At 42.3% G+C, this 17,053-nt stretch overlaps 1 protein-coding gene across 4 annotated transcripts in view; it reads left to right on the top strand.

Moving 5' to 3' along the window:
* The window catches only part of LOC147238631 (adhesion G protein-coupled receptor L3), a 332,737-nt gene extending 316,183 nt beyond the window's left edge, over positions 1 to 16,554 (top strand). For 2 of the 4 annotated variants that reach the window (XM_086197913.1, XM_086197910.1), the window contains 6 exons: positions 2,513 to 2,681; positions 2,804 to 2,929; positions 5,843 to 5,939; positions 10,978 to 11,103; positions 12,386 to 12,403; positions 14,104 to 16,554. In XM_086197913.1, coding sequence (XP_086054039.1) covers positions 2,513 to 2,681; positions 2,804 to 2,929; positions 5,843 to 5,939; positions 10,978 to 11,103; positions 12,386 to 12,403; positions 14,104 to 15,041 — 1,474 coding nt within the window. In that variant the 3' untranslated portion in view covers positions 15,042 to 16,554. The remainder of the gene's footprint in view (positions 1 to 2,512; positions 2,682 to 2,803; positions 2,930 to 5,842; positions 5,940 to 10,977; positions 11,104 to 12,385; positions 12,404 to 14,103) is intronic. The other 2 variants (XM_086197912.1, XM_086197911.1) reach the window with 1 other exon arrangement.
* The last annotated feature ends 499 nt before the right edge of the window (positions 16,555 to 17,053 follow it).

Genomic DNA, 17,053 nt, shown 5'->3' with positions numbered 1-17,053 from the left:
TGTGAGGTAACATTAACACCTTCATGACATGATTACTGGCCACACTCATTAACCGTTAACCAAGCATTTTTTGTTGTTAACTAACTGATACAAATGTACCCCCCCCCCGCCAGTTTTTTTTTTTCCATCCTTCTTTGCCCTAAACCATAAGAATTAAAACGAACAGCTTCAGCGAGTGATGAGCAGTCACGCAAGTTAATGGTTAAATAACTGTTGATTAAGCTGGGCTAACGAACCAGGTTGCGTTTGCTCAATATGTGCCAAATTTTGGGATGTGAAAGCGCATGTGGGTGAGGGAGTAAAATACACGTTTAAAAGTGAGTGGTCGTATGATGTCATATCTGTTTCATATTTAAGCCCAAAACACAGCAGCGGCAAGCTGAAAGCGGTCCCAAGTGGTGTGAAGCTTTTCCAAAACGTAACGCCGACAACGCACTCTGCAGTATTTAGGAACTATGAAATGCAAAGTTGAGCATGACATCACATCTAACCTGAGGTAACAACGTGTCAATCATCATTCTCTAGCTGAAGAGTGAATCATATAGCTAGTTTACGCTAGCTAGAGTTGGCATTTACACAGAAAATTACACCACTTGCACACTCCCACAGAAAAAAAAAAAAGAACTGGGTACCAGTACCAAAATTAGCTTGATTTTAAATGACACAAAACCTTTAAGCTCTCTGCTACACGCTAAAATGTGAAGTCATACCTCAGTTGGTAAAGCTTTGTTATCTTTTAGCATAAATCTAAAATGTTATGCCTTCAATGCCATCTCAGTTTTCCCCTGTGGCATCAAAAGTAGTATAGAAAAGCAGTATTTTTTTTAATGGTATTGTATCGTGACAAAACCAACACGTAGCAATCGACTGATGGCCCTCTTTAATTAATATTTTTGTTGATTTGGTTGTTAAAAACCTGACAGCAATGTGGGCCATGACCAGTACTGTACTGTATATGGCCGGCGTTTCTAACAAGCGAATGTTGCACCATCCAGTGCAGCGGTTTTGAACTGGACGGTGACGCTGCAGCAACCTCGCCTCGGTTAAAGCATTCAAACAAGCTTTGTCCTCTTGCTAAGACAGGCACACGGTCTTTTCATGAGTGGTATAAAAGGTCAGCACCACTCATGAGAAAATTCAAAGTAAGGAAAAAAAGAAAGAAAGAAAAAAACGACGAAGGCCACTGATGTCCTTCAGTTCGTATCTCCACAGGATGAATCTGTTGGTACCAATGGTTCCTGAAGGCCAATCGTCGCCTCTAAAGAGGGGGGGGGTTCATCTCAATGTCTTCATCAGGTGAAATGTTGCAGCCGTCAGGAGTTTTTACTGCTATTCACAGTCACGCCCCTGTGAGATTTAATCATAACAGTTATAAGATCCTCGATGCTGCTTTACCGCATCATGTTCACGGAAGCGATGAAGCGAGTGTGTGCCGATCATGCCCACATCTCTTTTGGCCTCTGCTAATTTGCGCCTGATAACACTCTAAGTGGCTGGAGCACAGAGATGAATCCGACTACTAATACTTGTGTCTCAGTACTTCGGCCGTTACTGCGCTGTTTGGAGTATTTTTAGTCATATTATCATGATTATTAATGCTCATTTGACAATGCAACAAACAGGCTGGTAGAGGCTTTCGATCAAGTGAAAGACAAAGCTCTCCTGGAGACTGCTGTTGATGACACGTTATTAATCTTCGGTCTGACTCGGCTGCCACACCTCCGAGTGAGTCACCAAAATACCAAAAGGGTGCAGGTGAAATGAAAAAAAAAAAAAAACAGAGAGAGAGAGAATAAAAAGCAGATGGAAAAAAATGCCACTTCCGTGCTTGAAGATAGAGCCCTTCATTTTTAATCGACTCAGCGATCCCATGAGGCATTTATCTCAGTTTGAGCTCTCAGCTCAACGAGGAATTTACAAAAAAACTCATCCCATCCCCCAGGCAAACAAATCAAACACGGGATGGGCTAAATCTCTCGCCCTCTTTGCCTCCTTCCGAACATTTATACACACCTCCATAATTGAAGATATGAACCTGTAGCTTTATAATCCTGCATGGGCTTTTAAAGAGGCAGTGACATCAGTTTGTTGGAGTGTAAGTCAGGACAGCAAAGACAGCCTTCATCCTCATTTGTCCTCTCATTTGTTTCGAGCAATTTCTCCCTCTCATGGGCGAACCTAACTTGTTTTCTGAGCATATTTTCTTTGAAATCGATCGCAGCACACATTTTGTTTTCAGTCACGTTTTTCCTCATTAATACACTGTCTAATAGTGGCACTTGGGTAGTGCAGAGGTCCACTGTGTTGCCTACCAACACGGGAGCCGCTGGTTGGGTTCCCCGTGTTGCAGTCGGCTTGATCGGGCGTCTGTGTGGACACAGTCGGTCTCGTCTACAGGTGGGAAGCCAGATGAGGGTGTGTGAGCAACAGCTTGGTTTGGGTGAACTGGTGATTGACGGGTGAGAAAGAAAAAAAACGACACTGTCAAATGCTTTGTTTCTTTTTACTGAAGGTCGTGGGTAATCGGGGCGATTGCCTTACTGTGTCTCCTGGGTCTGACGTGGGCTTTCGGTCTGATGTACGTCAACGAGAGCACGGTGGTCATGGCCTACCTCTTCACCATCTTCAACTCCCTCCAGGGGATGTTTATCTTCATCTTCCACTGTGTGCTGCAGAAGAAGGTACGGTTTCATTCTCAAGATCTGGCAACAAGAAGAGCTGGACGCCGAAAACATGTCAAAAGTAAAACATGGTCAGAAATACTAGCGTGCACGTGTTTTGTTTGTGTCTTCATCTCACTCAGGTGCGCAAGGAGTATGGGAAATGCCTTCGCACTCACTGCTGCAGCGGCAAAAGCGTGGACAGCTCCATCGGTTCTGGGAAGGGAACTGCCTCTCGCGCTCCAGGCCGTTATTCTACAGGTTCACAGGTGGCAGGACACTTTTCATGCCTGATTTATTCCAGATGATCGCTTTTACGTAAATATATCATGTTGAAAGATCAGAATATTCATCATTTTTGGCCTAAACACACTGGAGGCTTGGGCCTAGTTTGAAAAATACCTGGATCTTCCTTCAATACCCATGCAGTTTTAAATGAAATGTCGTAGGTTTCCCAATAACTCAGCCTGCTTAGGGATGAGATGAGATCTAAATAATATTCTGTGGCATTACATTAATGCACAGCTCTTTCGGGGGGGGGGGGGGGGGGGGAATGGCCGTGTATGCCTGTGTGATGTATTTGAAGGCAAAGCATACGTTCAGAAGTGAAGTGATAGCAGGATGATGTAGTGCTTGTTGAAGTAAACATTATCTATGTACATAAAGTCAGTCTGCAATTTCTCCTCGGCGTAGCAGCCTCGGCTGCACAGCAACACTGGCTAAAAAAAATTGGCTGGCGCTTTGCTCATGCTCACAAATGCAGATTTGACTTGCCAAAAATGTGTGTATTCGGAGGAAATTGTTAATGGATTCCTCCCACATTGACACGAAGTATAGGAGGAATTATTTGATACAGTGTAATTGAACATCATGTCCATATTCTGAAGAGTGTGAATTCCTTCCAGTGTTCAATTATAAATTGTCCTTACATTCAAACACACAGCAGCAACCTACGATAGCATTCACGGATCAAAGTGTTTAATTATACACGGCGCTTTGATAAGATGGCTCTAACCTCATGCTCCATCTTTCTATACGAGCCAGACAGGAATGGAAACACTCAGAGAGGAGTATTTCAACTCTGAGGCTTCGAAATGAATGTGTAATCAGCAAAGTACATTCAAACCTTCTGGCTGCGGATGGGTGAAGATATTTATCTGACCGAAAAAGCAGACGTAGACACTGAGATGTCATTTTCAGCCCATCTGCCTCCCGATGACGATATGTTAATGAGATCAGCTGTGTTAGTTCCTCGGTGTTGTAATGTATGAGCTGCGTGTCATCTGGGGTTGACACAGAAGACGACGCATCACTCTGAGTACGCAGTATTGATCATAACCTGTCTGTGTGGGCAGTTTAGTTGTCATAAATGAATATAAAACGAAAAAATCAAACTGACTTCCTGCAGGGGAGAATATCCGGAGGAGAGGTGCAGTTGTTGTGGCAATGAATTAATTTGTCTGAGGTATTGAAGCAATGACAGAAAAATAGTTTTGAAAGCATGGCTGCATTTCTTGGCTCGACTATTTCATCTGCCCTGTTATTATTAGTTTTGACCTTGCTATTATTTTTCATGCGGCAAATTGCCGGTGTGGCAGCTTGAAGATGAAGATATTTATGTGCAGTGGCAGATGTTGCATTCACCCATTTACAAGTGAGACATATTGGAGAGGTTTCATCTAGTTTATTACATTTTGGCTCTTACTGTAGAGTTTTTGAAATCATTTCCGTCGGGTATATGATAGCGTGTTACTCACCAAAGTAATAACTGACATCTGAGAATGCACATCACCACTATAAGACACTCCTCCGGGGGGAAGAAAATGAGAGGATCATGCATCCAAGTGCTTTGATGTGGAGCTAAAACTCAAATTGAACACACCTAAAATGTTGGCCATTACGCCAAATTAAAGAGGAAAACTGTGTGTACCAGTTAGCGTCGTATAAGTTGTATTTTGTACAGCTTGTACTTAAGCAATATCACACAAGAGCCTGTACTTTTATGAGTACACTCCTATTAAATATGAAATGAGTTAGTTGTATCATGGGGTCTGACGAAAACCTGAAAAATGGTCAATCCCATCAGCAGACTAATTAAAACTAGCTTACAGCATTTAGCTCCAAACTCACAGGCAATTTAGCTAGTCCCTGTTAACTTAGCTAGGCAGCTTGAGCTGGTGCTTTCTAGAGCTTTTCGCAATTTCTAGTCAAAAATAAACTATAAATATGTTGTAGCTCAATTGTATTGCAACAGTGATACTTGCAGAAAGGAACTTTTATTCATTGATATTTTCAGGTACACGCTCTCAAACTTCCTATGCATTTTTAAGCTCGTCGCGCCAGGTCTGCATTAGCAGCTAATGCTAATGCAGTGATATTCAGTGTCGCAGTTCAAAGGTGAGCTAACTGACCTGGTTTAGCACAGTTTAGTCCAATTTGCCAAACACAAGTGTTACTTCGTTGACAAGGTCATGAAGTGTTCTCCATTGTTTGACCTCACATTTTATATGTGAATGTAAATGAAAACTACCCCCATCAGCCACTGTCGGCTCTGTACAGAGCAAAACTAATACAACCACAGCAGAAACATCTCAATGGTGAATAACAGTCCGATGTTAGAGCAACCAATCAGATCGCTTGAACTGTAGACTCACGTCCAATGGTGCTTTCCGTCGGTCCTTTATCTAAAAAAACCCAAAAAAACAAAACATTTTACATGTCTGTGCCGTCTTAATCCTTCCCTCCAAGCCCCTCTGGCTGAATACCCAGACCCTTAGCTTGTGCAACAACCCATGGGACTCCTAATTAACTTGAATGAACCTTCCCGGATTGAGACTTTGCACCCCGAGACACTGATTCGGGAAGCTTGAGTGATGACTTTATTATTGACTTTCACCTACCTCAGCACTGATGCTCATCTCTAATTGGCAGTTACTTATCCAAGCAGCTGAAATCTGTCAGGTTTTTAAAAAACAAGAAGCCTCTTTTCCTTTCATTTTTCTTTCACTTTTCAACACACAACTACAGAGAATATGCCCAAGGATAAACAGCTGTAATGGATAACAATTTAACTATTAATTATTAATTTCTGTCTGGATGAGTTTTCTATTTAATTAGAGTTTTTAGCACGGTGTTCAAAGTGACTCCTCTGACATGTTTTGACATGTTGTTTGTCTCCGCAGAGCCGCATCCGTCGAATGTGGAACGACACAGTCAGGAAACAGTCAGAGTCTTCTTTTATGACCGGCGACATCAACAGCTCCGCGTCACTCAACAGAGGTATTCGGTCCCCCTATATTTTCTTGAGTGACACCTGAAAACGCTGGCCTTCCTCTTTAAGGAGCTCACGCTTTTCTTCTTTTTCTTCTTCTTCTTCTTTTCATAAACGCTTCACCACTCTCTTTTCATTGCACTTATATTAATTTTCAACTCATTGTGATCAAAAGCATTATTTTTTTTTGACAACTAACGCTTTCAACCACGAAGAAAGAAAAAAAAAATCCGACAAGGCAAGTCAAGTCAAGGCAACTCGCTTAAAGTACTTGGCGAAAGACACTCCAAACAATTAAAATCTCTAGTAAAAAGACATATTTCTTTCCTAAACTCTTACAAGTTCTTAGACTTTAGAATGATGTCAATTATGATGCAGGCAGTGCTGAAATAGACATGCGTGTGTGCGTGTGTGTGTGTGTGTGTGTTGTGAGTGACAGATTTATTTTTGTTTGGATAAAAGAGAACAGGATGGTAAGTGCAAGGCAGAGATTGAAAGGATGAAGCTTCTTTTTTGGTTTTGTGCCACTGCAGAAAATAGTTTTTATTATGTTTGTTTGCGGACCAACAAAAAAAAAAAAAAATTTCATGAAGTAACTACGCATAAAAAGAAAGACATTTAGATACAATAACTACAGTAATGCACATCATAACACATTTAAACTACAAGAAGGCTCAATCGAAGAGCCGAAAAAAAGGCCCCCAGTTTCTCTAAACACGATAAAATACTGGTTCTGAAATACTGGTTCTGAAATCCCGATTCTGCGTCGTGTCGACCGACGTGTTCCAGCTACGAGGGCTGATGTGGAAGTTTCAATCCACAACCCCGGAAAGAAACGTCATATCTTTTCTGAATGTAGGAAGAAAATGGAGAAAACTGAGCTACCAGCGACTTTATTAAGGTTCTGCATATCAAAAAAAAAACAACCACTGTTGGGCATGCAAATGGATGAAGTCATGAGGGCAACATGAGGAGACAGTGCCCCTTCGTAGAGTACAGTAAAGGACTGGTGTGTTGCTTTCAAGCTGGGTAGAAGCGCCACGGAAGATGATCGCCATCCTGGTCGACCGTGTTAGATCACCACGCGCCGGGTGAATGAGCCAAACTTCTCAGCTTACCTATAAAAGAATGATGCGATGTGCTCAGTTGATCATCTGAAAGGTAAGGCAGAAATATCACAGGGAGATGAATTTGTTTGGGTATCCTTTGGGAGGGATGCTACATAAATCCTCCATAAAAAAAAATAAACCAGAGTTTGTTTTTTTTCCCCACCCCCATTCTGCCAAGACCTGCTCTTTCTCCTCCTTTGATTCGCTCTGACCCCGAACCACCTCAGTCCACATGACGAAAGATACCAAGTACTAACCAATCAGAGGCACCGTCGGGCCCATGGGCGGGTCTTCTAGGATGTATATCAGTTGGCCTGTGACTTTTTCCTCCCAGGTGGGAAAAAATAAGCCCCTTTAGCACCCAATACGTTGCCCAACTCTGGATAGATAGTTGAAAGTCACCCCGCACCCGTGGGAGCAGTCGTGGACTCATACATAATCATTACTTTCAACCACCTGCTCCAGGGACACTGGAAAAGTGTCTTACAGAGCTCGCACCGTTAGCAGTGCTAGCTTAGCTAATGGTAGAGCTAGCGCCATCTGTGGAGGTGGAGGGGTTACACAGCGGGAGGTTAAATGTTTCAGGGTTCATACAGGGAAAAAGAATAAATGAATAAATGTCTTATTAGAAATATGAATCTGGTGTCAAATAGTGCAATTGAATGAATGCAAACATATTGGAATGAATACGGAATTGTTGGGAAATAAATAAAGCATTTTACCGTCATTGCCGACTGAATAGAGTTCACTCTCTCTGTGGTTGTACAGAAAATAGACATCAAGTAGCAAAGACTGGTCTCTCTGGCATCCCTCCATAACACTCATCGCCTCTCTTGATGGAGGGCTCGAGTTCCACACTACTCAGGCTCTAAATTTGCTCTGGGCGCCTGCTTGCGTAGACACTAATGCATAGTTACAATGATGGATTAATGTTCGACACAAGGAGGAAGTGTCAAGATCTCAATAATTAGGCACTCAGCATAGCACCATCAACAGCTTTTATCCGTTGCGGAGTATTGGGATGGGAGGGTGGGGCGTTAGGTTGGGAGTTGAAGAAAAGTCTACACGGATCTTCCATAAAGATAAAAGGCAGAGATGTAAATTATTAATACAATTTTATGCACCTGGCTTCTTACCAAGCAGGATCTGGTAGAGACGAGTTCCAGGGAGCGCTGGCATCATCAGGAGCACATGCAGATAGACTTATCTACGGCTGCCCCCGTGTTGTTATTAAGGAATTACGTGTTGAGAGGATATTTCTTGCTGATTTGTCCTTTTCATTCCCAGCAACGCCTCGTCGCAGCTGACACTCGGGCCGACGCTCCCCTCGAGTCGTGTGCAATCATCTCGATAGAATTGCACGTTCAGTTTATCCCGGCGTTCGGATTTATTGCGGCGGCGTTTTTTTGTTTTTTTTGTTTTTTTTCCCTGTGTTGGTTGGAAATTGTCCAATTTGTCAAACACACAGACACAATAAATGTGGGGTCTGTCGTCGGGAGAATTCGAAAGAAGGGCGGCGTTCATAGAATACGCTGTAATTAGGGTAGACAGCAGTAAATGATTACAGTTTAAGGAAATCAAAACATTAACATTTCTAAAAGAAAAAAAGAATCATGATAAATATAAATTCCAAACCAAAAAAAAAAAAGAGAGAGAGAGTGAGTAGCTTCCATCGGTAGCTCTTTTAAAATTTAATTAAGGAACGTCCTCTAAGATGGAGAATATTTTTGGAATTACAATACTGTCAGAAAGTATGGACCAACTTTTAAAAAGATGGATAGTCACAGGTAATTGGAATGACAGTTTGAGAGCATGGAAAAAGAACTGTTCTGTCTCTCGGAGGAACTCATTTCTCAGATACCCGTTCTGCCAATTATTGCTTTAAATCTGGTTTATGAAAAAAAAATAAAAATAAAAGCATCACGGCGTATTGGTAGCGAGGGAAAAAAAAAAAATCTTGTAAACAGGAAACGGCTGTGAGCCGCAGCGTACTTGATATTCCACTTAATGAATTCAATATATTTTTATCTGAGGGCAGAGAAAAACAAACATCATGGCGCCATTCATGTTTAAGATTGAATCCTAATCACAGACTGGGAAGGTTGGGTTGCTGTGGAGGTATGCGGTTAGCAAACTGATGAGTCATTTGGACAAAGACCACGGCAGTGAGTAATCTGAGGACATGCTCGGCATAAATAGAAAATGAGCCCTCTGTTCTGATCTGCTCTGTGTGAAGGAGGCTCGACTGAAGTGACATATCCCTCCATTCAGAGGTTATTTCGGCGGTGGCGGTAGAGTGGAATCAGGCAAAACGCTGCTCTTTGGAGAGAAGGACATATTCTCGCATTTTAGCCTGTTAGATTGGCGATAATCGCGCAGGATGATTGCAATTGATGTTGTTTCGTCCTTTGAGCTTTCTGTTTTCGTGTAGCGCGTGAAGTTTATGACCGTGATGTCGCTGGTGCTAAAAGGAAGCCAAGCCTCGTCGACGGCGCAATCAGTCGCTCTCCAAACCCTCACAGATATTATGATCTTTCCCGAAACCAGACCAGTGCTTTTGTGCCTAAATCTAATCAGAATTTGAGAGTAGATACATTACAATGTGAAATGTTTTTGAAAAGTTGACGGCAAAACAATCAATCATGTCAGAGAACAAACAATCCCAGCAGGTCTTTGCTGGCCACTGCGGGACCGCCGGCGTGCTCGACTAAGTTGTGTATCTGTAGCAGGAGTGTTGACAGGGCGGTCGCTAATCCTATGCCTCCCATTTGAGAGGTCGGTGGAGTTCATCCGTCAGTCCTTTTCCTCCAGCCTGTTGTCTTCCAGGATTACGCCACACTCACACCGCGTGAGGATCACACACGGCCCCACTCCCGTGCAAGTCACCGCTATGGCAACATGAAGCAGCCAAAAGAACGAGAAGACCAACATCTCGCGCGTTGCAGATTTCTTCAGGAGACAGTCTTTAAGTAGTTTCAGCTACCATGTGCTGTCGTAGCTCCTCCACTGTCACTTAGCTAGATGGCTAATTGCTAGCATTTCAGAGGAGAAACACATGCACCAAAATGAGCATTTGCAGTTGTCAAAAGCCTGTTGCTAACGCCTCATCGGGATGTTTGCTGTTTGTAATTTCGTATACGACACCAAATATGCCCCCGTAGGCAGACTAACCAGAAATGAGAGGTGAACTTTCTCTGGTCTCCAACACCCAGGTGTGTGGAAAACCTGGACGAAACACTTGATAGCACAAGCATGATACTTAGCTCACTTGTAGCCTGTTTGCTTGTTTTTGCTAGAACACTGTGTCTCCAAACCCATCTGCCAAAAAAAAACATTTTGTCAATATACTCGAGGCTAATAGAAGAGCTAGAAGAAACGGTGAGAGGAGCTTCACAAACATGAGAGCGTTGTTTTTTTTAATAACGTTTCGATTTTAAGCTCTCAAAGACAGAAAAGTGTCCCGAGTGATTCTTGTATCCTGTCTTATTTGAGTCTGGAACTCTTCCACCACGTGTTCTTGTGTCAATCATGTCGGTGCTTCTTCTTTGTCTCGGTCATCGTTAACGTCCGTTCTGTCTGCGTGCGTGCGTGCGTGCGTGTGTGTGTGTGTGTGTGTTTGCTGCCTGAACGTGGAGCCTAACAAAGCCAGCTCAGCGCTAATGGCCGACATTAACAATACAATTAATACACTTTTCCATCGATGCCATTAGCTGTGTCAGTCCGGCTCTGCCACTCTCATGAAGCAAGTAATGATCATTTGAATGTTAATGGCTGTCATTCCTCTGCTACATCTGCCCAACTGATATGTATGTTCTCTCTCTCTCTCTCTCTCTCTCTCTCTCTCTCTCTCTCTCTGTCTATACCTCAATGTATTCACCCTGCTATACCTTTCCTGTCTCTTTTCTCCTTCCTCTCTCTCTCTCTCTGGCTGCTGCAGGGGCTATGGCTAACCATCTTATACCTAATGCACTCCTCCGTCCTCATGGCACTAACAATCCCTATAATACATTGCTTGGGGAATCGGCAGTCTATAACAACCCTCTGGGCATGTACAACACACAAGGTGTGCTAGCTTCGTTTCATTCTTTCAAACTGTGGCTAGAGCAGTGTTTTTCTTATCCGCTCCTGGAGGTCTCACGTGCCTCGGAACGGGGAAAAAAAAAAAAGAAAGAAAGAAAGAAAGAAAGAAAGGAGAATTAAATGTACACAGTTTTAACAAGAGTTTTATTGAAAAGAACAAACAAAAACACTGCTCTAGATGTTGTGTGTTAAGAGTTTTGTCACATTCAAAAAAAACTTCCCCAGGTTTGTGCGGGGTTTTTAATTGGTGGTGTATTTTGGCTTCTGTAAGGGCATCGAATTTGGTTTGTTATGGCCGACTTGCTCGACTTCAAAATGATTAAAAAAATAAATTAATTGATTAAAAAGATGAGGAAAGAGTGTCCACTGGGAGCCGGATACATCACCAGTCATGAGTTTTAAATGTGCTCTAATTTTGTTGGTAAAGCTTGGGTGCCGTGTCCTCTGTCTCTTTGTTTATTCGTCACAAGAACTTTTCTTTTCCTTATTTTTGTTGTTTTAAATGCTGCTTTTGGATTGAAAATTGAAAAATGTTATTCTTTTTTTTTTCCAAAAATATTTTACGTAAAAGGAAATCGGAGGTGCAAATGCGAGGTGTCCTATGATTATGATGCAGGGTTTTTTTTTTTCAAAGGCCTAAATTCCTCAGTTTCCAACTTTGAATGGTTTTAACTGCTTGGTATACTCACAACCACTGTATGCACTATTTTCCAGTGGCAATATGGGATATTTAATATGTAATATCATTTACACAATAAGACAGGAGACGTCTCTTGCCGACGAGCAATCGACTCAGTTTTCGAATCGCGAAGTCGTTATTTTATTCTCAGCAGCCAATATCAGAAACTGCTTTAACATTGTGAGTCTTTAAAACCGCCACCACAACAACAAAATGTAAAATGTAAAACTACAAAAAAAAAAACAAACCCTCCCGCGAGCTTTGATCAGTGGATAATTTATGTGTGTAATAACAGCGCCGCATTGGAGTTCTTATTCGACTGCCATAGATATAAAAGAAAGGTCTAGGAAGATGAAAACCCAGATGCATCACAAGATTTACTGTTGGGAGTTACAGCAAGATATCTTTTATATTTGTTAATATTTATGTACATTCCTTTTTTTTTTCTTTTTTTTGGGGGGTCGGTGTTTTGCATGACGACATTCCAGGAAGTTGATGCGTCATGGCGTGCGCATTTATCCTGCTGTCACTGTTTTTTGCTCATTTGTCTTTTCTTCTTTCCTTCCCCTCATGCTGTCCCTAAAAGAGCCCTACAGAGAGACAAGTATGGGAGTCAAACTAAACATTGCTTATCAAATGTAATTGACTTTGGCTTTACTTTCCTTTTACTCAACACTTAGTCACAAATAAAAAACAATCCCCCTGGAATTCATATGAAAACTTTTTCCAACAGTCTAAAATCAGGGTTGTTTTTGTTGTTGTTTTTTTCCCATGGAAGTCCAGTGAACCTCTCCGATCAAACCTCAATAGAAACTTGATCTGTATGCTTTTTCACTCAATAATGAATGTGCCTTTGTTTTGTTTTTGTTCTTCCTTTTTTCTTTTTTTTTTTTCCTTTCCTCTTTTTGTTAACACCGTTCATTTTTGTCAACTTCTTGAAGGTCTCGAACGTGTCCAAATTTTCTAGAAGGTCGGCCCACGTGGGCTCTTAACAAGCTCGACGGCCTTGTGTGCAGTACTTAGAATTATCCTCCCTGAAAATGTGCTTTGATGTTGAGGACATGGTCAAGTATGAGTGGTTCAATATATATATCTCCATATTTTTATATATATATATATATATTTTTTTGTTAAGTTAAAAGCTTCTTTCAATCGGCTTCTACTTCTTTTTCAGTCTTGTTACATTCTAATGCTCATATGGGACAATATGGCAGGGGTCCAGGTTTACAGCTGCTGCTCTGATGTGCACGTTTGTGCATGCTCCTGATTGTTTGTGCTCTGTGGGTTTTGTGTCGTGCTTGTGCTGTGTGGTGTAACGTGTCACGCACATGTATCCGTGTTTTCATCACCGGCCGCATTCGAAATCAGTCAAACGTGGCGTAGAAATGAAATCGCACCTTAAATATTTGGCCACGAGGTAAGTGGAAATTCACGTTTGCGGCGTAAAAGACGTGAATCGAAATTCTACGGTGGCCTTGAGGGGCGAAACACAGACACGCCCACCTCCTAGCTATCAGGGAACACAGGCTGAAATAAAAGGCTCTCATTACAACTTCAAGAAAATGTTTCAGTCTAAAGTTACAAAACAAGAAGAGCGATGAATTGATAATCATTGGTTTCAGCATTCTGAAGATGTTGAATGATGTAATTTGACTAAAAGCTTTGCTTCAGCTGGACTTCAAGATTATTAGAACTTAACGTTCATGTTAGCCACGATGCTACAGATCTAGAAAAAAGGGTACGACTGTTTTTGTGACAACTGTAAAATTCAGAAAATGTACAACAAAAAAAAGGCAAACTTCTCTTTCATTTGAACTTCTATGCATTTTGAAACGAACTTGGATTGAAGTTGTCCTGAAACGAAAGGAATTATTATTCGTTACTTTTTAAAAAAAAACAATTTTTAAGAACAAACAAACATCTCTCCAGGCAGAGTGTATCTGAAACGCGACGATGTTTGTTTGTTGTCCTTCAGGGCCACCGTAGCACCCAGCGCTTATGTTTGAGTTGATCCAAACTCTGAAGGGTCCTTATTTCCCAAAGTGCACTTTATAGAATTGTGGATGACATTATGTGCTGAGAGCATTTGAGGGTCAGAACGGATTCCAGACTAAAAGTATTTTTACAGTGTTTGATGGCTGTAATTTGTGTGTTGTTAAAATGGCTGACATTTAGCAGCAGTGCCAATTACATCCCATCAGGTTTCACTGTCCTCACGCAACTAATTTACACCCCCCCACCCCCCCCTCCCCTACCACCATCCACCACCACTACCCCCTACCCATCCCGTCTTTGTCGTTCCAGAGGGAATCCTGAACAATGCCCGGGATACAAGTGTCATGGATACTCTACCACTGAATGGTAACCATGGTTACAGCATTGCCAGTGCCGAGTACATGAGTGACTGTGTCCAGATCATCGACCGGGGTTACAACCACAAGGAGACCACCTTGGAAAAGAAGATCCTTAAAGAGCTCACCTCCAATTATATTCCCTCCTACCTGAACAATTCCCACGAGCGCTCTACCGAGCAAAACCGTAATCTCATGAATAAGCTGGTCAATAACGTGAGTAACGGCGCCAAGGAAAGCGGCTACGGGATGGGTTTGAGAGTGGGCATGGGCATGAACGTGGCGCTGAGCCTAGACGACCACTCCACCTTTGGTCCGCACCACGATGAAGGCCTGGGCCTGGAGTTAATCCGCGAGGAATCCAACGCCCCACTATTGCCTCAAAGACCTCCTCCATCCCTACAGGCGGTGGACAATCTCCACAACCACCACCACCCGTCTGCGCCGCCACCCCTCCCGCTGCCCCATCACCCTTTCTCATCGGCCACCACTTCCTCCTCATCCCGTCGGAGGATCCCACAGGAGAACAGCGAGAGTTTCTTTCCCTTACTTACAAACGAGCACACCGAGGACGAAGGCTCATCGCCAAGCCACAACCACCAGAGAGACTCCCTCTACACCAGCATGCCCATGCTGACCGGCCTGCCCGACGTCTCCGCAGATCCAGGACCCAAGGATGCCGGCGATGCCAAGAGCCCGGGGGCCAGCTCAGATGATGTTTACTACAAGAGCATGCCCAACCTGGGCTCTGGAAACCACCTCCATCAGCTGCACTCCTACTACCAGCTCGGACGGGGCAGCAGCGACGGCTTCATCGTGCCCCCTAACAAAGAGGATCTAACCCCCGAGGAGTCCCACCAGGAGCCTTCGCACCTGGTCACCAGTCTATAGGCACCATACCACACCCACCCAACCCTCGCGCCGGTGTCCCCTACTAGTACCACAGTCTGCTCTTCTTCCCCGTGTCCCCCCTTGTTCCATCAGTCGTCGGCAGTGGTAGCCTTTCTTTTTTTGTGTGTCGGAGGCGCAGCGAAGAACTGTTCTGCTGCTGACCACAAACACTACGAACAGAGGCTAAAATGTGACTTTCTTAAGTTAGACATTACGGGAATCTGTTGATGTCGTGCCCCCCCCCCCCAAACCCCTTCAAACCATCTGTGGTTTGACGTGTTTTAGTCTCAGTGTGAAAAGAGACTCACACAGGATTGATGGCGATGAGGGTCTGACAGTCAAACGGAACTGCCCCTGAACTAGACTTCACCAGATAAACGGGAAAGTAAAAAAAAAAAGAAAAAGAAAAAAAAAAGACTATTTTATTATACTTCTGTATCCACATTGACTTTTTGAAAGATTTTCTTCCTCTTTGGTGAGTTGCAGCACATTTTGTTTGCTGAAGTGTCCCTTCAATGGATTAAAAAAAAAAAAAGAGAAAAACTTCAACAAAAAAAAAAAATCACACGTTTTGAAGGAATTATTGATGCTTTCAAGCATAGCTGTTCTTTTTTTTTTTTTTTCCTTTGGTTTTAATGTAATAACAGTTGTCGGAGAACAACAGCAAAAAGAGGGAGAAAAAACTAATAAGAGAACTATCAGATATTTCTATGTAATTGTACAGATAACTAGCATTGCACATAATAGTATGCTTTATTTCTTTTCTTTTTTTTCTTTTTTTTGGGGGGGGGGGGTGTTCCAGGCAAAGAAAACCCCTATGTCTCTGTAAATGTAGTGGTTATTGGAGCAATCTAGTTCCGTTGTGCTGGGCTCTCTGGTTTTCTGGTACCAGTTGTTTTTTTGGGTTTTTTTTTGGTGTTTTTTTGGTTGTTTTTTTTTTACTTTGTTTGTTTTATGATCGCTTTATAAGAAATGGCCATCTAAATAGAGACGAAAATCACGGAAAATATGATCACGCCAGGCTTTTTATTTTATTTATTTATTTTTTTTCCTCTTTTGTGCAACATCTTTGTTTTCAGGTCATTTTCTTTTCTTTTCTTTTTCTTTTTTTTACCGTGTAGATAGCGGAGCGCTGATTGTCGAGGAGACAAGAATCCCACAGAAAGGTTCATAGTGTCCATGAGCACTATAGGCACTTGTGTAAAAAAACAAAACAAAACAAAAAAGATGGCTGTTTTACTTATTAAAGAAAGAGCTTTTGGAGTGAGAAAAACTGGAAGTGTTTTTTTCTTTTTCTTCCTCGTATAGAGAGAGAGAAAGAGAGAGAGAGAGAGAGTGAATCTATTTATTTATTTGTTGAAATAAACTAATAAAAATGGAGGATGGAAGTAAGTTTTAGCGGCGCAGATCCGTTTTTATTCTTGGATATGGCTTCTTATTTATTCCTTTTTTGTATTGGTTTCCTAGTTGAATGACCTCATAACTAATATTTGTTGTAACAGTGGAACTTGTTTGCCAACAAATAAATTACTGATTAAGATTTATCACTTAGCTACGACAAACGTTCTGGTGTTTTGTCTGGGGTCTTGGAATATTTTGAAAAGGAGGAAGAAGGTCCTCGTCGTCGCTCAAGGTTAGAGAAATCCATCCTGCGACCTAGGATGTGTTCTGTGTGCTTTAGAACAGAGGCGGCGATCTCATGAGCTGGAATAAACGTGTCAATAAGCGACTGGTTTAGTCGCGGATGCTTGAGGCGGAGCCGTGCGGGACTCCATCCTGGCAGCGGGAACTAAAAGTCCACGGTGAAGAACGTTCAAGTGGAAAAACACCGAAATCTTCAAACTCTTGAGATTCTTTTTTTTTCCTTTCTTTTTTTGCTTTCAGGTTCTTGATGGCAAGATAGCATGGAGAACATCATGAACTCACAAATGCACCAGCAAGTACTGTTAAGTGAGGTGCACCTTTCAAGGAAATTTCCACAGAGGTACAGCTGTTACCTTTTAAAGTGCAAT

This window comes from Aulostomus chinensis, chromosome 24, assembly GCF_037954235.1.
Source record: "Aulostomus chinensis isolate RoL2024-O1b breed Wild chromosome 24, RoL_Achi_v1.0, whole genome shotgun sequence".
Classification (NCBI taxonomy): Eukaryota; Metazoa; Chordata; class Actinopteri; order Syngnathiformes; family Aulostomidae; genus Aulostomus; species Aulostomus chinensis.
Note: the sequence above shows the minus strand (reverse complement) of the source record. Positions and strands in the feature narration are given on the sequence as shown.